Source organism: Microcaecilia unicolor, chromosome 4 (assembly GCF_901765095.1).
Source record: "Microcaecilia unicolor chromosome 4, aMicUni1.1, whole genome shotgun sequence".
Taxonomy (NCBI): Eukaryota; Metazoa; Chordata; class Amphibia; order Gymnophiona; family Siphonopidae; genus Microcaecilia; species Microcaecilia unicolor.
The window spans coordinates 298115765-298137516 of NC_044034.1; the positions used below are offsets into that span (position 1 = coordinate 298115765).

Consider the following 21752-nt stretch of genomic DNA (forward strand, 5'->3'; position numbering starts at 1 on the left):
GAGCAACACAATGAGAAAAAGTAAATGGCCATACAACAAAGGTAAAGAAAATTTTATTTTAATTGAGGATAAAGTAATATGGTACCTGTGTTAATAAAGTTTCAGAGACCAATACTTACTTCCTTAGGTCAGGAGAGGATACCATAACAGCGTTATGCTGACCTGAGGCAGGAGGTTTTGGCCTCTGAAAGCTCATTGAAAAGGGTGTTAGGCTTTTAAATAAATTTTCTGAAACCTGATGCACTGAAAAGCAGCACTTTACCCCTATTTGACAAATGCATCTGATTAGTGTGACTAAATTTTGCTGGGGAAGGGGGATAGAGAGAAACTTTTGTGCCCACCCACTTTAGGTTCAGGCCCATCCAAAATTGGCAGTCTGGCTACGCCACTGGTTTTAACTGTCACTCTGTGTAGGTTACCCTCTTCCGTATTCTTTCATTGAGGTTGTAACTGCCGCTTCATGGAGGTTACCCTCCTCCCCATGCCTTTCTTTCTTAAAGTTTGTAATATATTTATATTTTTTTCTGTAGAAATAAGAGTCAGCAGGTACAGTGTAAGGGACACTTTTTTTTACTGGGCTAATTCCATACTGTTGTGACCAGCTTTTGGAGAGATCAGCTCCTGTCAGTCAATGAAATAATAAGATGTTTTATAAGTTGCACCTGTTTCTAGAATGAAATTAACCTATGATCGTTTCAGAGCTTCATTCCATGACTAATCCCATTCTGTACATTTCAAGTAAGAATAAATTGTGAAAAAAATGGATTCTCAGAAGGGTGGCAAGTGACTGGGGGAGATCACAACTCTCTGGATATTAAAATCAATTAGTTAATGAAAGAAAAGCTCTTCGTGTTGTTTTCATATAAGTTTATTTTATGTCATGTTATATTTAGAAAATATACACCCAAGAATTTTTAAAAAATTTGAAAAATGTACGGGGAGAAAACACAGAAAAGGAAAAGCAATAATATAGAAGAAAAATCCATAGATTAATGTTCAAAACAAATGCTTAAACACAGAATTAGAATGAATACTATCAGGAACCCCACATTTACTTTTAGAACAATGAGTGAAGGTTGACAAGAACCTTCTAATTTTTTGTGAGACTTCCAAGTGATGCAGCACTGGTATTCATTGACCAGTTTTCCCAGACAATTCCCGTTAATGAAACCCCCTAGTTGCTTATTTGTCCTGTTTGATAGATTATAAGCTCTGTTGAGCAGGGACTGTCTCTTACGTGTTTATGCAGAGCTGCATACATTTAGTAGTAAAACTCTGGGTTTTTATCTACACACAATGCCATCCAGGCTCCTGTAGAGCTACCAGCTGGCTGCTGTGGCTTTGAAGGCAAGCCACTGATCCACTCCTGGTTTTATCCTTCATTGTACTAGTGGGCTTGGTATCTCAAGTTTATCTAAGACAAGTCGATAGCAGGAGTAGGGGCAAAACCAAAGCAAAAGTGGTAGAGCCTGGCCCCTGGACCCATTTGGCAGATCAGCCCATCAGCCCCTGTCTTTGGAGTGTGTTTGCTCAGAAACAGGCTTGCTAAATGTCTCTTCGTTCTGTGTTCTAGGGCGTCATGGTGGGAATGGGCCAGAAGGACAGTTACGTAGGAGATGAAGCTCAAAGCAAGCGAGGTATCCTTACTTTAAAGTACCCCATCGAACATGGAATCATCACAAACTGGGATGACATGGAGAAGGTAAAGGAGAATCCTCTTATTCAACTCAAATTCTCATACACTTGCACTCTGCAACTCCCTGTCATCTTTCTCAGTTGAATCAGACATGTTTTTTTAACCTCCCTCCTCTTACACTGCGCCGCTTTTTGAAACCAAAATAAAAAATAAATGTAGCATATTAAAAATATATCCTATGTAACATGTTCCAATACAGTGGCTCAATGTAATATACACAGCTGAAGTACGTACGTTTGTGTGTGCTTTATGGGTTATAAAGCACACACATACTTCATGACTTCACTAGTGCTCTGCCCAAACTCTTCCCCCAAACACATTGACCTGTTATATGTGGGGGAAACGGGGATAAATTTATAAGAGGCCTTTATGTATATATAAAGACATATATGAACAAAAAAGCCTTTATATATAACAAAAGCATAATGTACAATTTTGCCTTTTTACAGAATCATTTGAATGTGGTGGTGTTGGGATAATCATTATTGTTGAGTTTAATTATCAAAATCTCAGGGGTCGGGGCTGAAAATTAATTGAGGAGGGGGGTTACAAGGCTAAAGGTTCGCATAGGGTGCCTAGTACCCCTGCCTAGGCCCCTGCTCTCAGTTCGCCTATCATATTTGAGTTTCTAGCAAAGCTGTTGAGCAGTCTCCCCAGCCAAGGCTTATAAGCTAGTGGGGCCATAGAAGCATTGAAGGGAAGGTGGACTAGACTCAATGCATTGCTTTAGACTTTTCAGAGTTTTTATGGAGTCTCACACTAGTCTGAACTTGACAAGCATAATCCCAGGCCTTCCAATTTTCTATTTGACTAAAACAATGAAAGTTATATGTAACCAGCGAGTGCGCAGAACCCAGGACCTTAGAAAGTCTGGGCAGCCCATCACCTTCACAGAACTAGCTACCATTAGGGGGAGATTCTCTAGGTCTGGCATGATCCAGTTCCTTATAAGTTATTAAATTTAATTACACCTGCTCCTGATCTGGTCTACTCCCCCTAAGACAACTTTACAAGGACATAGTAAAATCTTGAAAATGTACATATATGACTATGAACGTCTTCATGGTCACCACAAAGTCACCTGTGACTGAGTGAGCTTACATGTCATAAATAACCATTGCATAAATGACATATAAATCATAGCTCAAAGCTCCACATTAATCTCACTCATTCAAAATATGAATTAAGTGTACATTGTACTTAGTCCCTGTAATAGTAATTCACAGAGGGGGTCTTTTATAAAGGCGCATTATCGTTTTTAGCATGTGCTAAATGCTAGAGACGCCTATAGGAATATATGGGCGTCTCTAACATTTAGGGCATGCTTATTTTTTAGCTCGCCTTTGTAAAAGGGGCCCATAGTCTCAATATATTGTAAAGGATGGATGGGACTTGATATACTGCCTTTCTGTGGTTACAATCAAAGCAGTTTACATATTATATACAGGTACTTTTTTTTTGTACCTGGGGCAATGGAGGGTTAAATTACTTGCCCAGAGTCACAAGGAGCTGCAGTGGGAATTTAACCCAATTCATCTGGATCAAAGCCCACTGCACTACTGCTCCACTTACGTATGTACTTCATCAACATCAGAAAAGTTTTTTTTATCTGTTGAGAATCTGTTGTGATGAGTCCAACAAGGTATAAAACACAGTCCTATCTTTATGGGGCAACCCATGGCCAGCGAAGTTCTGAATGTCGACTTAACCAGCCATGTGTTAGCCAACTCCGTATAAACTGGATATTCAGAGGCCCAGCATTGAATGTCCAGAAATACTGATTGGTGTGTCATTTTTGTAGTGGCTATTCATTGCATATAAGCTCACTCGGTCACAGGTGACTTTGTAGTGACTGTTAAGACGCTGCTGAATATCCATCTGTTCATGTTCATATATACAGATTTTCACATTTCACTATGGCCTTGCAAAGTTGTTTTAGGACGGGTTCTAGATTTAAGCACTGCATGACATACTCCCTCTTATTTGTTAGATTTTCTTTTTTAAATATCCTGAACTGGTATAAATATACATGGCCACATATTAGCTGATTTTGTGCTGGCATTTTATAAAGAAGCACAGGCACCTACATGTCTTTATAAAATAGGCTTAAAAGAGCTGCCTACTTGGCCTCCCCACCTAGATGATATAAAAGTGTCCTTAATGAAGTAAAACAGAGCACCTGTGTCAAAATGCCAAAAGGCATCTATTTTACACAGGTACCATAGGTACGTATGTACGGCTATAGCTATAAGCTAGGCACTCAGAACCAGCCTCAGCTGAGGGGAGATATGATAGAGGTATATAAAATACTGCTTGGAGTGGAACAGGTAAATGTTAATAATTTTTTCCCTCTTTCCAAAAATACTAGGACAAGGGGATACACAATAAAGCTACAAAGTAGTAAATTTAAAACAAATCGGAGAAAATATTTCTTCACTCAATGTGTAATTAAACTCTGGAATTAATTGTCAGAGAATGTGGTAAAAGCAGTAAGCTTAGCGGGATTTAAAAAAGGTTTGGCTAGCTTCCTAAAATAAAAGTCCATAAGTCATTATTAAAATGGACGGGAAAATCCACTGCTTATTTCTAGCAGTATATTGTATTTTTTGGGATCTTTCCAGGTACTTGTGACCTGGATTGGCCACTGTTGGAAACAGGATACTGGGCTTGATGGACCTTCGGTCTGTCCTAGTATGGCAACACTTACATACTTATATACTTAAGCAGTATGCAAATTCACCAAATGCATAACACTCATGTACATCACAACTCTGTCCCTGCTCCACTTAAACTGTACCTTTGGAACACCTGTACCAGGCACCTAGCTAGACCTCAGGTTTAAGAGAGGCCTGAGTGCAAAGTGAGGGGAGGCACAAAATTTGCCCCACCCTCTGCATGACTCCCACATACCTGAGCTGACAGGGGACCCCAAGCCCTGTTAAAGGAAGCCCTTCTCCACCCGAAGCCTGGCAGTTGGTGGCGCTTTTCTTGGCCTGTCGCCAAGAAACTGAACATACATAAAACTGAACATACAAGGGAGAGGTTGGCCCCCTGTGCATGCTAGGTTTTCATGCATATGCAAGGAGGGCCTCCCTCATGCATATTCAGTTTCACAAAAATCAAGCATGTGTGGGGAGGGGAGGGAGCAGTACAGCGCAGCGTGGTGCACTAGTGGCCCAGGGAAAGCACCACCAACCACCATGCTTTGGCTGGAGGAGGGCCTCCACTGGTTGGGCTTGGGAACCCCTGCCAGCCAAAGCAGCAGACAGCATCTCAATTTTGGGGAGGATTCCAAACCCAAATTGTGTGTGTGTGGGGGGGGATAGGCCTCCTCCACCCCCCGTGGCCTGTACACAGTGCATATATGGGTATGCACGATCTTGTACTTGCGTATTTCACCACCAATTTTCAAAGACTCATTTTTCACTTGTAAAAACACTGTACATGTGGAAAATGCTTCATAAAAATTACCCTGAAATTTCCAAAAGCCATTTACCTGTCTAATTACTAAGGTGTGCTACTGCACATCACCACATGCTAAATCCCAATAAATAAGCAAATGCTAATGCCATTAACACACATTGAGCTTCTTTTACAAAATGGGGCTATTTATTAGTGGCGTGCTGAATACAAAGAAGCCCATTCAATTCCCATGGTCTTCTTCGCATTCAGCGCATGCTAATCAGTAGCACCGCTTTGTAAAAGGAGACCATTATTAGTAACTAGATCCCGTAGAGGGGCATAATCGAATGGGGTGCCCAAGTTATCATGAGGGCGTCCTCGCAGGACGGCCCCGTAAAGGGGTGGGGCAACCCGTATTATCGAAACAAGATGGGCGACCATATTTTGTTTCAATAATACGGTCGGGGACGTCTAAATCATGAAATTTAGGTCGATCTTAGAGATGGTCGTCCCCAGTTTTCGGCGATAATGGAAACCGAGGACGCCCGTCTCAAAAACGACCAAATCCAAACTATTTGGTCATGGGAGAAGCCACCATTCATAATGCACTGGTCCCCCTCACATGCCAGGATACCAACCGGGCACCCTAGGGGGCACTGCAGTGGACTTCACAAATTGCTCCCAGTTGCATAGCTCCCTTACCTTTGGTGCTGAGCCCTCCAACCCCCCCCCCAAAAAAACCCACTCCCCACAATTGTACACCACTACCATAGCCCTAAGGGGTTACATGTGGGTACATGTGGGTACAGTGGGTTTTGTGGAGGTTTGGAGGGCTCAACATTTACCACCACAAGTGTAACAGGTGGGGGGGGGATGGGCCTGGGTCCACCTGCCTGAAGTGCACTGCACCCACTAAAAACTGCTCCAGGGAACTGCATACTGCTGTGATGGAGCTGGGCATGACATTTGAGGCTGGCATAGAGGCTGGAAAAAAATGGTAAAAAAAAAATTTGGGGGGGTGGGAGGGGGTTGGTGACCACTGGGGGAGTAAAGTGAGATCATCCCCAATTCCCTCCGGTGGTCATCTGGTCAGTTTGGGCAACTTTTCAAGGCTTGGTCATGAAAAGAAATAGACCAAGTAAAGTCAGCCAAATACTTGTCAGGGACGCCCTTCTTTTCTCCATTATCGGACACCCATCTCTAAATCACGCCCCAGTCCCGCCTTCGGTATGGTGCCGACACGCCCTCGTGAATTTTGGTCATCCCCGTGACAGAAAGCAGTTGAGAATGCCCAAAATCGGCTTTCGATTATGCCGATTTGGGTGACTCTGAGAGGACGCCCATCTCCCGGAAGATGGGCATCCTTCTTTTTCGAAAATTCACCTGATTGTGTAAAATGGGACCTATGGTAAAGGAACATGCATTAATGGTATTAGCACCTGCTCGCAGCTCTAGCTCTAAAGGGGTTTTATACCCTGTGGATGAAACAGCACAGTCTGTTTTAGTTAATGGCTGGTAGGACCTATTTGCTTTAATTGCAGTTGCTCTTTGTTGCCCACCCCCTTCCTCCACAAGCTACAGATAGTCATTTTCCGAAGAGGGTTCCGTTCTTTACATACCTTCAACAAACTTACTCTGGGTCATTTTGTTACAATCTCCACACGAAGGATTTGCAAAGCACACATTATTATTAATACGGCCCCCATGATGTCATAGATCGGCTCATGCTGCCAACTCTATCTTGTAGAGCAATTCCTGCCAGCTCTATCTGTTCTTAGAGGAAATGTTTGTACATCCACACAAATCACATTTCTCTGAACATGATTTGTATGTTGTTGATCTCCTTTTTCCCTTTCGGCCTAGATCTGGCACCATTCATTTTACAATGAGCTGCGCGTTGCTCCTGAGGAGCATCCGACTCTGCTCACAGAGGCTCCACTGAATCCTAAGGCGAACCGGGAGAAAATGACCCAGGTGAAAAATATCAGAATGCTTCCTTTAATTCACTGGCAAATGTAGCTCTTTCAACAGCTCATTAGGCTAACAGTACTGAGAAACAAGGTCTCCACTGGAGCAGCAGGTCTCAACCCTTTCCCAGAGACACACCTGGGTTTTTTTTAGCAAGTCAGTAACAAATATGCAAGAGAGAGATAGATTTGAATATATCAGATCTCCAGATCCCTTTGGCTGTCTTGATAAGCAGCCAGGTGAGGCATGCCTTTAGGACTGGAAACACTACACTAGTTCAGGGATTTCCAGGCTTGCCTTGTTGACCCCATAACCAGTCAAGTTTTCAGGCTGTTTCTGATGAATATGTATGAGGTCAATCTGCATACACTAGAGACCTAGTATATGCAAATTTATTGCACAGAGTGAATATTCACTATCCTGGAAACCCTCCTGGTCATGGAGTCACCAGGACAAGTTTCAGCAGGGCCAGATCGCTCCTGTCCAAGCCAGCTCCAATCTCAAAATGGCTGCTGCGACTTCCAGTGGTAGTCTCCTTCCCCAACTAAGCATTACAACACCAGGGACTCTAAGGTAGGCCCAGAAAGGCCTAAAGATGGGTCTGGGGAGGAGGGGAAGAGGGAGCTGAGCCCACTACTGTTCAGAGAGGAGGGGAAGGAGCAAGCTGATCCTGCTCCTGGGGGGAGGGGGATGAGGGGAGAGGGAAGGAAGGAGCTGAGCTGAGCCTGCTCCTGTTTGGGGGAGCACATGCTATGGGTACAGAGTAGTGAGTTTGTTTCAGTTGAAAATGTACTGGCATTATCAGCCGAAACTGAAACAAGGCCAAATACAGAATTTGGGCTGGTTTTCTTGCCAAAACTGAAACTGAAATTCAGTTGGCCTCTACCTTCAACCCTCCAATGGGAAGTTTACATTAGAAGGGGTGGAATTTGGCAGTGCTTGAGTACAGGCCTGCGCTGCAAGACACCACACCAGCTCACAGAAGTGATATAGTGCAGTGTGAGAACTGGGCTTTTATTTTACTGCAGTCTCAGGGGCCCAATGAAGATACAGTAGTAGCAGCAGCAACAGAAGGAAGGGAAGAGTGAGGAGGTGCTGGACATGGTAAGGGGAGGTGGGGAGGGAAGGAAAGATGAGATGCTTGATTGGTAGGGGATAGGAGTAAAGGAGATACGAGATGTTACTTCTGGAAGGGGAAGATTTGGGATGAGATGCTGGATATGGGGCAGGGGAGAATAAGGAAGGGAAGATGCTGGACTATGGGGTAGGTAGGACCTTGTGCTGCCCCTGGGTTGGGGGGAAGGGTCATTCATGCCCTTGAGCTGGCCCTGGGTTTGGGATTTGCTGCACTATAGCAGTACAAGCTTCCCCTCAATGATCCACAATATATCTCAGTTCTGCTTCACTGAGACTTTTTTTTTAGTGTGAGAAGTTAGTTCTCACTCACACTACAAATCCATAGCTGAGTACTAATGTGTCAAGAGGGAGCAGCTGACTTCTCCATGTCATTCAGACTGGTTGAGCCAGTCCTGGTTTTATTCCAATACAGCAGTGGACTTGTAATCCATATTTACCTAAGAAAATCAAGAACTACAAGTACAGAAATGCAGCGAACAAAACCAGGTCTGGTTCAGCCTTTCCTGCTGATCCAGAGACCACATATAATACAATGTCAGGCTGAAAGAATGGTTTCTTCTCAACTTGTGCCTAGCCATGTTGCTGAGAACCTCCATCAGGATGTAAATTAGTAGCAGCTGAGGTGGCTGTCCTCACAGGTTAGGTTGCCAGCTGGCTAAAAATGGCCTCAGGACCAGCCTGAGGCAGTCTTAGCTGTACCTCATTGCATGTAGGGACTTGTAGTGCCTGCTTCTGTTAGGTAAATTAGCTTTCAAAATGAAGGACTGCAAGTCCCTGCATGCATTGGAGATAAACCAAGGACCGGATTATCCTGTTCTTTATGACATGGAGTCAGTTGGCAGTCCTACACAGAAGAACCCTAAGAGCGTAATCACATGTACTTATGCATTGTGGGCAGGGGTTATACTGACAAAAAACATTTCTACAGAGCAAGTTGAAAGTGAATACAACAGATGCCATGAACAGGTTTATTTCTACTTGTCTCTATAAATATTAGAGTTCTAATTAAATACCATTTTTCTACTCATATTTTAGATCATGTTTGAAACCTTTAATGTCCCCGCCATGTATGTGGCCATACAAGCTGTGCTCTCCCTCTACGCTTCTGGGCGTACTACTGGTGAGTGATTTCCATCAGCACCCTGTCTCCTGCAGAACAGACCTGAAGTTGAAATTGGGTTTGCAAGCAATAAACCAAGAGCCATCTGTCTGCGTCCATTAAAATGGCAGCAGACGTTTCTGTGTTTCTAGCAGACGGTGCTTTGGGTGGCATTACTAAGATGTTAAGGGCCCTGTTCAGCAGATTATATGCCTGTTGCTGAAACACTGATGTAAGGGGGTGAATTTTCCAGGCAGGGAGATGATGAACAGAACAGCCTCCTACTGGAGATGATGGAATGCAAAGCTTTTAACAATATTTCAGAAAACCCAGGACAGGAAGACAGAGGTGGTTTTTGGAATGTGCAACTGTCTGGAGAGCCATGAGCAAGGGAGAGGCCCTGCATGGTCACTGTGGAACTACAATAGCACCACTGGCAGCTTCTTCCATCTTCTGTTTCCCCAAACTCCTGCCCCCACCCCCTCACAACTGCATAGGGCATGATCCCTCCCATTGGCAGGAGAAGAGTGGCTTTATTTTTACCTGTAACTGCCTCCTTCTCTTCCACCTACACTTTGAAGTCTGAACAACATAGGGTTCTGTAGTCTCAATATGCAGTACCAGGTTTATTGTGAAGTCCTGGACGGAGCTGTTCAGATTAGGTATCGTCGGGATGGGCCAAACACAGAGGGTTAATGGTGAGAAAGGGAGGGTGTAAGCCAGAGACTAAGAAGAATCTGCACTGAGATTTCAAAAGGTAGAAGAGCTGGTTCAAGTGGTCATTATCTTATCTGAATATCTAGAGTCCTGGATTTCTTCTGCAAGAAAACAGAGACATTGGGACTAAGGGTGCAACAAGCCCAAATGTGTACTTTAGTGGAAGTGACTGTGCTTCTGTCCTCTTCAGGTATCGTTCTAGATTCTGGTGATGGTGTCACTCACAATGTCCCCATCTATGAAGGCTACGCTCTGCCACATGCCATCATGCGTCTTGACCTTGCTGGCCGTGATCTTACGGACTACCTCATGAAGATCCTGACTGAGAGAGGTTACTCCTTCGTCACCACAGGTACTGAACAGCTGCCCTGACATCCGCTCACATTCAATTTCATAGTTTTTTTTGGTTTTAACAGTGCCTTGGAATGCCTTTTTGCAATTAGAGAATGAATGGGTTGCAAAAGACACAGCTGTGGCTTGGTCTTAACATCTTTCATAGCAGAATTGTGTATGGTTCTTCTCCTGGTGAAGAATGGGATAGTATAGGAGTGGGCAACCTGCAGCCTGCCACTGAATTTTATATGGGCCACGTGACACTGGATAGTATACACAGAAAACATCATTAACCAGAGTTTGTGGATTTTTTATTTTTATTTTAAATACTGTATTTCACAAATATTTTCAGAATAGCCACTTTAGCAGTTTGGTTTCATCATTGAGTTACATTTTTACTGATTTATGTATCTCAGAAGGTCTATGGAGCTCTGTGCATTTCCAGTTGTGACATTATGCAATGTTGTGGCCTGAGATTCAAGTGGCCCTCTGTGTATAAAGGGTGCCTACCCCTGGGATAGTATTAGAACTCAGAATCAGAGAACTGAAGTTATGTTCTTAAAAGTACTACTTTAGTGCAAAAGGAGCTTGTGCACTAAGGAGGCATTTCTACAACTGGTCACTTCCATTTGGGTGCCCCACGGATGTGTATTGTGAGTCTATTCTATAACTGTATCTGGGCAGCCAGATTCCATTAGAATAATAACATAACCCAGTATCTGCATGGCTTATATTGATATACTTGCAGTTATACCAGCCATAGATCTGGCGTAACTGTGGGCACGTAAAAGAAACATTATTCTGTAAGTTACGCTAATAAGTGAGAGCCCTGCCCATGTCCCACCCATGTATACGACCCCTTCCATTTATGGCACCTGTTGAATTTCTCTTGAAGGGGGTCATTTATAACAGGTCACCTAGGTTGAGAGGGCAGGAAGGCACCCTAGGTGCCGTTGTGTCTATAAAATACCAGGGGTAGACCGGCAGAGACTGCGGCTATCCTGAAGTCATGGGCATTTCAATGTTAGCAGGTACACATGTAAATCATGACTCCACCCATGCTCAGCCCAAACTCCACCCCATAATACACTCGTGTCTCGTTAAAGTACACGCCTTCTTGGCATTGCATGTACATTTACACGCTTGGGGCTAAATATAGTAACTGGCACCCAAATTTGGCCCCTAAAAAAATGAGTATTGGGCGCTATTCTATACACAACGCTCAAGGTTCGGCGCTGTTTGTAGTGCTTAGTGCTGGGATCCGTGGCCAAAATACACCACCTGAAACCTGGTGTAAATCCTCACACCTAAATTAGGCGCGGATCTGCCGTACTCTATAACATCAAGCGCAAGTTCTAGGAACGACCCTGACCTGCCCATGCCTCTCCCATGGTCACACCTCTTTTTAGATTCCACACATAAAAATTTACATGTGCAGCTTTATAGAATACCGACTACAAAGATAAGCGCATAAATTCAAATTGTTGCCAATTAGCGCCAATAATTGGTTGTAAGCACCCAATCATCAATGCTAATTGGGTCATTATTCAATTAAATTGCATATGCAATTTTGAGCATCATATATAGAATTTGAGGATTGGGGTAATTTTATAAAAGCCATTTCACATACAAAAATAGTTTATAAAATTACCCCCAATTGATTCCCTATAAAGAGTGAGGCGAAGGGAATAGTTTGCATTAGGGATTATTCATTGACTTTTCATGAACTATTATTGTATCATATTAAACTTGACGTTGTAAACCATTTTGGATCCCATATTTTGGAAAAAGACAGTATGAAAGGTCATGCAACATAATTTGGCCTTTATGGCTTGATGCTGACAGATATCTGTGCACTGGACCTGTCCAAACTTTAGCTCTTGAAATGTATTTAAAGACATTTAAATAGTTTAACATTTGCTATCAGATTCTGAGCCTGTACAAGTGCGTTCCACATATTGTAGAATTAAGGCTTGGCGATAAAGGTGAGTCGGTTGATACAGTGTATCCATATTTTCAGAAAGCTTTTGACAAAGTTCCTCGTGAGAGACTCTTGAGAAAATGAAAGAGTCATGGAATAGGAGGCAATGTTCTCTTGTGGATTAGAAAGTGGTTATTGGAGAGAAAACAGAGGGTAGGGTTAAAGGGTCATTTTTCTCAATAAAGGAGGGTGAATAGTGGAGTGCCACAGGGATCTGTACTATTTAACATATTTATAAATGAGATGGTAATCGGAATGACAAGTGAGGTGATTAAATTTGGAGATGACACAAAACTATTCAAAGTTGTTAAAACACATGTAGACTGTGAAAAAAAATGCAGGAAGACTTTAGGAAATTGGAAGACTGGGCACCCAAATGGCAGATGAAATTTAATGTGGACAAATGCAAAGTGATGCTAGGCAGTGGCTTAGCAAGGGGGGGGGGGGCGGGAGGGGCGGTCCGCCCTGGGTGTCAGCTCAGGGGGGAGTGCTCCCTGCCAGCTCCCCCCCCTCGGCGCATCGACACCCTCCGACCAGCTCCCACACCCTACCTTTAAAAAGAATATCAGAATCCGAGGCAAGGCGCAGCGCCTCGCGCCTGCCCTGCACGTAAAAGAAATATGGACCGTTGGGCCTTCCCTCGCTCTATCTGTCCCGCCCTCCACTGACGCAACTTCCTATTTCCGCAAGGGCGGGACAGACAGAGCGAGAGAAGGCCCGACGGTCCACATTTCTTTTACGTGCAGGGCAGGTGCGAGGGGCTGCGCCTCGCCTCGGATTCCGACATTCTTTTTAAAGGTAGGGTGCGGGAGCTGGTCGGGGGGGAGGGGGGTGTCGATGCGCCGAGGGGGGGGGATGTCATTGTGCTGCACCCGGGGGGGGGGTGCCAAGGTGAACCGCCCCGCCCCGGGTGGCAGCCTCCCCTGCTACGCCACTGATGCTAGGGTCCACTTTAGGAGCCAGCACCCAAGAAAAAGATCTAGGTGTCATTGTAGACAATACACTGAAATCTTCTACCCAGTGTGCAGCGGTGGCTAGGAATTATTAGGAAAGGGATGGTAATTAAGACCAAGAATACTTTAATGCCTCTGTATTGCTCCATGGTGTGACCTCACCTTGCATATTGCATTCAGGTCTGGTCGCTGTATCTCAAGAAAGATATAGCAGATTTTAAAAAAGGTTCAAAGAAGAGCGACCACAATGATAAAGGGGATGGAACTCCTCCCATATGAGGAAAGGTTAATGAGGTTAGGGCTCTTCAGCTTGGAAAAGAGATGACTGATGGGAGATATGATTGAGGTCTACAAAATCCTGAGTGGTGTAGAATAGGTAAAGTGAATCGACTTTTTACTCTTTCAAAAAATACAAAGACCAGGAGACACTCAATGAAGTTACATGGAAATACTTTTAAAACACATAGGAGGAAATATTTTTTTCAAGCAACAAATAGTTAAGCTCTGGAACTCGTTGCCGGAGGATGTGGTAACAGAGATTAGCATATCTGGGTTTAAAAAAGGTTTAGACAAGTTCCTGGAGGAAAAGTTAATCGTTTGCTATTGAGATAGACATGGAAGCCACTGCTTGCCATGGTATTGGTAGCATGGAGTGTTGCTACTATTTGGTACTTGTGACCTGGATTGGCCACTATTGGAGACAGGATACTGGGCTAGATGGACCATTGATCTGACCCAGTATGACTATTTTTATGTTCTTATCTATAACAGTAAGATAACAATGGTATCCTGGCTTACAAATTACAGCATTAAACTTAGACATAAGGAAGCTGATAATAAAGTCCTTCTGTGCTGTGCTATCTGTTAAGCTTTCTGGTTAACAATTCAGTTAATGGTCTGAACATCGTCACTAACTGGATAACACTGTCTGGATAGTGCCAAGGTGTCAGAGGGAAATTCAGCAGCACCATCTATTTAGTGCCACTAAATATTCTTTCACCAGCACTGTCCAGTTAGCAGCACTGTCCAACCAGATAAGTACCTTTGAATATCAGCCGGAATAGCTTTTTCTAAGGACATATGGTTTCAGGTCCACTTTGTATTACTCATATCAAATTTATTCCAGCTTCTGGTAATCAATCCAGTCAGAAACCAACAACTCACTTAACTGAGTATCGGTGAACCTTCAGCCATGTACCTTTCAGCCATGTACCTCCCCAGAGTGGCTCAAATCAATATCCCCACATCCACACAGTCCAGCTTTTCACCTTTCCTAGCCCCCTCAGGTAGCCAATATCTCCCATTCTTCTCCTTATCCCTCCTCCAAAGGATCAGAATCTCCCCTTTCCCTACCTGTGCCCCAAGGGGTCCAGCATGTCATGTCTCCTTTCTTATCCCCCTCCAGGTTCAGCATCTTCCCACTGCCAGGCCTGCTGTCACCATCCTACCTCCTCCCAGGCCCAAAGCTATAATGGCACTCAACAGTCATAGCCCTTACAGTACAGTACAGGCTTGCGCTCCAATGCTGCCTATCCCTCCCCTTCTGATGAAACTTCCTGCTGGAGGGGGGAGGGATAGGGCAGCAGTTGAGCATGGGCCCTGGACTAAAAGGCCCACTACCAAGCTGAAGCAGCATACTGACATGTTACTTTCCTACTGTGCTGGAGCCACATTGCTACTCCCTAAATTCTGCCAGCTTATGTGGCTGCCTGGTCCATCTAGTGGCTGAGTGTTCACAGATTTCCCACTGGGTCCTTCTGCACACAGCTCAACAACTCTCAAACTGTCAAGAAAAAAAAAAAACCAGTGTTCACACCAATCCATTTTGTAATCCCTGAGAGCCAATCCAATTCTTCAGGGGTGGACCCTATGTAAACCACTTCTGGTTTGTTCAGTTTTGAATTATCAGAGCCACCCAGTGGTCTGGGGGCAAAGCTCTGACCTTCTGCCCCAGCAGTCTGCCAGTCTGAAGCCATTTTGCCCTTCCAGTTTCAAGCATTGTGTCCACGTGGCCACTCTCAAGCCCCCTGCTACGTTTTGCACATTAATGCCTTAAATGCACATATGTTAGCATGTGATAATTTTAATGTGAAACCTATGCTAGTAAAATAATGAGATGCAAAACTATGGAAAAAAGCTCATTACCTATTACTGTAGCAATAAAGTATACACACAAACTGTTTCACAGATGCATCAACACTAAAATGTTAGTACCTCTTAAGGAGGTATAGTTAAGTGTTTGTGATATTGTCATTTGCATGTGATTAATATCAGTGATTAGTATGCATGAAAAACCCTCACTTGCATTAATGATTGATGTTTACATTTTTTAGTACTTTCGCCTAGGGTCAGATGTGAGCCCATAGACAATTCGAGGTGACCCTCCCCCCTATGCTCACAAATCAGAGTTGCGGGGATGGGGTGACCCCAGATTCTCATTCTTCCTTTACCACAGTCGGCAGCCCCAGATCCATGGCAACAGCTTCTGAAATGAAATTCAGTGAGGGATCTGCAAGGGCTCTATCCCAGCTTCCTCTATGGGCTTCCTGTTACCATGGAAAGCCTTGCAACCAGCAGGACTGCCACAGTGCTTGTCAGCACATAAGGATTCTGTTTCACAAACCAACACGGTGTCAGCAGGCACAGATAACAGCAGCAAGAGCACTCCAGCATCTCTACAAATTTGGTGCTGCATGTAGCTAACATCAGTCCCTCAGGGAACCATTTTGATTAAACTGGTTCAATGATGAAGTGGATAGACCAGGACGTGTGTTAATTAAATCAGTTGACAGAGGTCCTGGGGGCTAGTTTTACAGTATGGACTGGACCTTACATGTAAGCCTCAATTAGGCATTCGGGGAATATACTGTGACTCTTTTGTATCAGGGTACTTAGCTTCATTAGAACACTCAGTTTGCCAAGTCAGCCCAATGATTCAGTGGAAGTGTTGTGTGCTATGGTGTAATCCATTTGCTGAACTGGAATTTGTGCAGCAGCCCCCTGAGTCAGCCAGGTTTCAGAATGCTGTGGGGGAGGGGAGAGGGGGGAGGGGAAGGAGAGGCAGGAAGGGAGTCACAGTCATCACATAATGGTGACACCAGTGGCTGCATTGAGAGCCCATGATATGGCATTCCAAAAGGAGAACTTGGGCCTTGCTCATGCTCTCAGGATGGTTGCTACAATGTCCAAACTAGGCACCCTGGAGCAGAGAGATTTATTCAGCTAGGGGAAGAATCCCTGAGTGGCTGTCATTGAAGACTCTTGGTATTAGAATCCCAGCACTGGCTCCAACTGAGCTGGAAGAGGAAGGAAGAAGTGTTTTAAAATAGATGTGAAGCCTAGTTGTGTGTAGGTTCTGAAACGGACATTCATATCAGGATGTTCATAATTTGCAGTGGATTTTACAAAGAGCCTCACTCAATAAGGAGCCTTTTGAAAACTTCATATAAAGCTGTGGGGAAAATATACGTATTTGGTGGCACATACAGTGTAAATAGCCATTTTACAAGGAGCAGGTTTTCATTTCATTCATTAACATTTGTATCCCACATTTTCCAAATCACTTTAGTTCAGTGTGGCTCACAATATATGTTATAAAGAATAATCAAATAGAACATCATCAAAACAGAGAGAGAGAGAGAGTACATAAGTACTGCCATACTGGGATAGACCAAAGGTCCATCAAGCCCAGCATCCTGTTTCCAACAGTGGCCAATCCAGGTCACGAATACCTGGAAAGATCCCAAAACACTACAAAACATTTTATACTGCTTATCCCAGAAATAGTGGATTTTCCCCAAGTCCAATTTAATAATAGTCTATGGACTTTTCCTTTAGGAAGCCGTCCAAACCTTTTTAAAACTCTGCTAAGCTAACCGCCTTTACCACATTCACTGGCAACGAATTTCAGAGTTTAATTACACGTTGAGCGAAGAAACATTTTCTCTGATTCGTTTTAAATTTACTACTTTGTAACTTCATCACATGCCCCCTAGTCCTAGTATTTTTGGAAAGCATAAACAGACACTTTACGTCTACCCGTTCAACTCCACTCATTTTATAGACCTCTATCATATCTCCGCCTTTTCTCGAAGCTGAAGACCCCTAGCCGCTTTAGCCTTTCCTCATAGGGAAGTCGTCCCATCCTCTTTATTATTTTCGTCGCCCTTCTCTGCACCTTTTCTAATACCACTATATCTTTTTTGAGATGTGGTGACCAGAATTCAATACAATATTTGAGGTGTGGTCGCACCATGGAGCGATACAAAGGCATTATAACGTCCTCATTTTTGTTTTCCATTCCTTTCCTAATAATACCTGGGCCCTGGAACCTGAACATAAGAATATCCATACTGAGTCAAACCAACAGTCCATCTAGCCCAGAATTCTGCTTCCACCAGTGGCCAATCCAAGTCAAAAGTACCTGGCAGAAATCCAATTAGTAGCAACATTCCATGTTACCAATCGCAGGGCAAGCAGTTGCTTCCCTCATATTCATCTAAACAGACTATGGACTTTTCCAGATATTTTTAAGCTCAGATACAATAACCACTGTTACATCCTCCGGCAACAAGTTCCACAGCTTAACTATTCTTTGAGTGAAAAAATATTTCCTCCTATTTATTTTAAAAGTATTTCCATGTAGTTCATTGAACGTTCCCTGGTCTTTGTTCTTTTTGAGAGTGAAAAAGCGATTCACTTTTACCTGTTCTACACCACTCAGGATATTGTAGACCTCAATCATATCCCCCTTCAGCTGTCTCGTTTCCAAGTTGAAGAGCCCTAACCTCTTTACCCTTTCCTTATATGGGAGGAGTTCCATCCCCTTTATCATTTTGGTTGCTCTTTGTTGAACCTTTTCTAATTCCGCTGTATCTTTTTTGAGATACAACTAACAGAATTGAACGCAATACTCAAGGTGAGGTTGCACTATGGAGTGATACAGAGGCATTATAATAATCTTGGTCTTATTTTGCACCCCTTTCCTAATAATTCCTAGCATCCTGTTTGCATTTTTGGCCGCTGACGCACACTGGGCAGAAGATTTCAGCGTATTGTCTACAACGACACCTAGATCTTTAGACTCCTAAGGTGGACCCTATCATCTGAGAACTATGATTCGGATTATTCTTCCCAACTGCATCATTTTGCATTTGTCTACACTAAATTTCATCTGTCATTTGGATGCCCAGTCTTCCAGTTTCCTAAAGTCTTCCTGCAATTTTTCACAGTCCACATGTGTTTTGACAACTTTGAATAGTTTTGTGTCATCTGCAAATTTAATCACCTCACTCGTTGTTCCGATTTCCAGATCATTTATAAATGTTAAGTGGCACCGGTCCCAGTACTGATTTCTGATACACTTCACTGTTGACCCACCTCTCTTGATAGAAATTACCACTTAACCCTACCCTCTCTTTTCTGTCCACTAACCAATTCCTAATTCACACCAGAACTTTGCCTCCTTCCTGAATTTGGTCAACCTTATTTTCCCCTTCTCCATCTCCATCAAGTTATAAATCTTTTAACTGAGGTCTTTGGTTATTCCTTGGTGCCAATACATCTGCTCAGAGCCTGAACATCTCCCCCACCCTTGCTTTGATAGTTCCTCTTTTCCATATAGTTTTGTACAGTATTTGCAGATAAAATTCCTCACTCCAATGTCAGAATTCCCTATGACTGGCACAGCTAATAAATTTAACAGGAAAATGTTTGAACTATATCCCCTAATTCGTTAAACTTCCAATTCAAATTTCCGACTTGTATGCAAATTTGAATGCACATGTTATAGACTAAGGTAAGTTGTGCATATAACAATTCAATAATTGGCTGTTAATTGGAGTTAATCCAAATTATTTGCTATAATTGGCATTAATTGGCACCAATTAACAGTTACCTACATAACTGCCCTTAGTCACTATTCTATAAATTGTGTGCTCAAATTCCAGAGTGCAGAACTTCAAGGGGGTGTAGACCTGAGAGAGGCATGAGCAGGTAGGCATATGTCAGGTAGCTAAGCATACAGGTAGGCATATGTCAGGTAGCTAAGCATACAGGTTATAACATAAAAACATGCTAGCAACGCATACAGGTTATAACATAAAAACATGCGCGTTGCCATACTGGGACAGACCAAAGTCCTTCAAGCCCAGTATCCTGTTTCCAACAGTGGCCAACCCAGGTCACAAGTACCTGGCAAGATCCCAGAACTGTAAAACAGATTTTATGCTGCTTATCCTAGAAATAACCTGTCAAATAAAGGTGGCTCTTCTCTACTTGTAATATCAACAATTGCAAACTGGTCAGAAGTAGAGCGTCTATTTGGAGTAGTGCACGCCTCTATAGTGATTGTTCATATATTGATAAATAATGGAGGAGGCGTCTCATAAGTCTACACAGCTGATTTCACTTCACCGCACGGTGAGTCTTAGCTTGTGTGTGCGCTTGTAATCATAGACTCGCCTTCCTCCTCCTTACTACCAACTCTATAATTTTCGTGTCTTTTATCTCACTCTCACTCTGAGGCGATCTTAACAATTGATGGCGTTAAGACGGCATGCGAAAGGTGAAACGGTCCGGGGCTATGACTCCCCCTTGACAAAGCGTTATTAGCGAAACAGGCACCTGTCGGGGAAAGAGGGCACACCAGCTGATACAGATAAGTAATGCGTAGCCATCAGCATTGTTAAGATCGCCTCAGAGTGAGAGTGAGATAAAAGACACAAAAATTATAGAGTTGGTAGTAAGGAGGAGGAAGGCGAGTCTATGATTACAAGTGCACACACAAGCTAAGACTCACTGTGCGGTGAAGTGAAATCAGTTGTGTAGACTTACAAGACTCCTCCTCCATTATTTATCAATTTATGAACAATCACTATAGAGGCGTGCGCTACTCCAAATATACGCTCTACTTCTGACCAGTTTGCTATCCTAGAAATAAGCAGTGGATTTTCCCAAGCCCATCTTAATAATGGCTTATGGACTTTCAGGAAACTATCCAAAACTTTTTTTAAACCTTGCTAAGCTAATTCCTTTTACCACATTCAAATTGTTCACAGTTAGATGTGAGTATTTACGCCAGCCATTGAGCTGGCATAAGTGCTCGCACCTAAAGTTAGTCGTGTAACTTTTTGTTTGGGGGTCAAGGGGTGGTAAGGGAACAAAAGTCTCACTAGTGCCTATGATAAAAAGATTCCATAATGATCTAAACTCAACTGTCTGCTTTCTACAGCTGAGCGGGAAATTGTGCGTGATATCAAGGAGAAGCTGTGCTATGTGGCCCTGGACTTTGAAAATGAGATGGCCACGGCTGCCTCTTCCTCCTCCCTAGAGAAGAGCTACGAGCTTCCCGATGGGCAGGTCATAACAATTGGCAACGAACGCTTCCGCTGCCCAGAAACGCTCTTCCAGCCATCTTTCATTGGTAAGAGATAAGGAATTGCCCTTTTTTGACTCCCTCGCCTTAAGCCCATTTGATGCTGGAGGAAGTGACTGTGTACATCACTAGAAGGCAAAAGTAGAACTTCTATTGTAATTTCTGTTATATAAGAAGGTTACAACCCAATTCCCCCATCAATTCATTCTTGGAAATATGAAACATTAGGAGACCTGATAGCTGTGGTTACCAGTGGATTGGGGTCTTATCAACAAACTGACAGTTCTGTTCTATTGGGTATTGTTGGGAGTGGGGTTGGGGCAAGGGTAGGAGGAGGTTTAAGGGTGTAAAAGTAAAATCATTATGATACCAATAAGGACTGGGTTTTGTTTCATCTGGTTACAACCGATTATCACTGACAAGATGATTTGGGCTATGTTTTACCTAACTTTTCATTGTTGGTTTGTACATGTAACTTTTGTAAATAAAAGGTTATTTCACAAGAAGGTTATTTAGCAGGTAACCTAATGCTCAGCCCCTGCAGAAAGTCACAGCTATTTTATTGAATATGTATGTTCTCTTTTAGTTTAATAAATAGATTTGAATTAAGACAACTCATATGACAATCAAATACATATATCAGACTTATACATCTGTTCCCCATTAATCCCCCTTCCCACGAAGCTAAACAAACTAGCAGAAGGTCTAACATCCATCCAAAGTTCAACTCCCCCAATCCCCTCCCTCTCTCCCCCCACCCATGAGTGACGCTCCAAGACAGAGTGTACATGGGACTAATTGTTCAAGTTATTCAACATCAAGCTTCATGCTCGATGTGAGAGGTTATGAAGATATGGATCCCAAATGGTAAGAAATCTCTTCTTCCGGTTCAAGGTTGCACCAGCATCTTTGGCTTCCAGTATCAACAACAAATGAAACATGTTTCTCCAGTGCCAATAGATTGGCCGCTTATTTTGTACCCAATATTGCATTAAACATTTATGCCCCACCACTCATACTTCATCATATAATAAACATCCTCCCAAACCAAACATCCTGCAAATAGATGCTTTCCCAAATAATATACCAAG

At 43.2% G+C, this 21752-nt stretch overlaps 1 protein-coding gene across 1 annotated transcript in view; it reads left to right on the top strand.

The window, feature by feature from the left end:
- Positions 1-21752, top strand: part of ACTG2 (actin gamma 2, smooth muscle) — a 42987-nt gene that overhangs the window by 15388 nt on the left and 5847 nt on the right. Inside the window, exons 3-7 of the mRNA XM_030201787.1 lie at positions 1574-1702; positions 6962-7072; positions 9239-9323; positions 10210-10371; positions 20518-20709. Of these exons, the coding sequence (XP_030057647.1) occupies positions 1574-1702; positions 6962-7072; positions 9239-9323; positions 10210-10371; positions 20518-20709 (679 nt within the window). The remainder of the gene's footprint in view (positions 1-1573; positions 1703-6961; positions 7073-9238; positions 9324-10209; positions 10372-20517; positions 20710-21752) is intronic.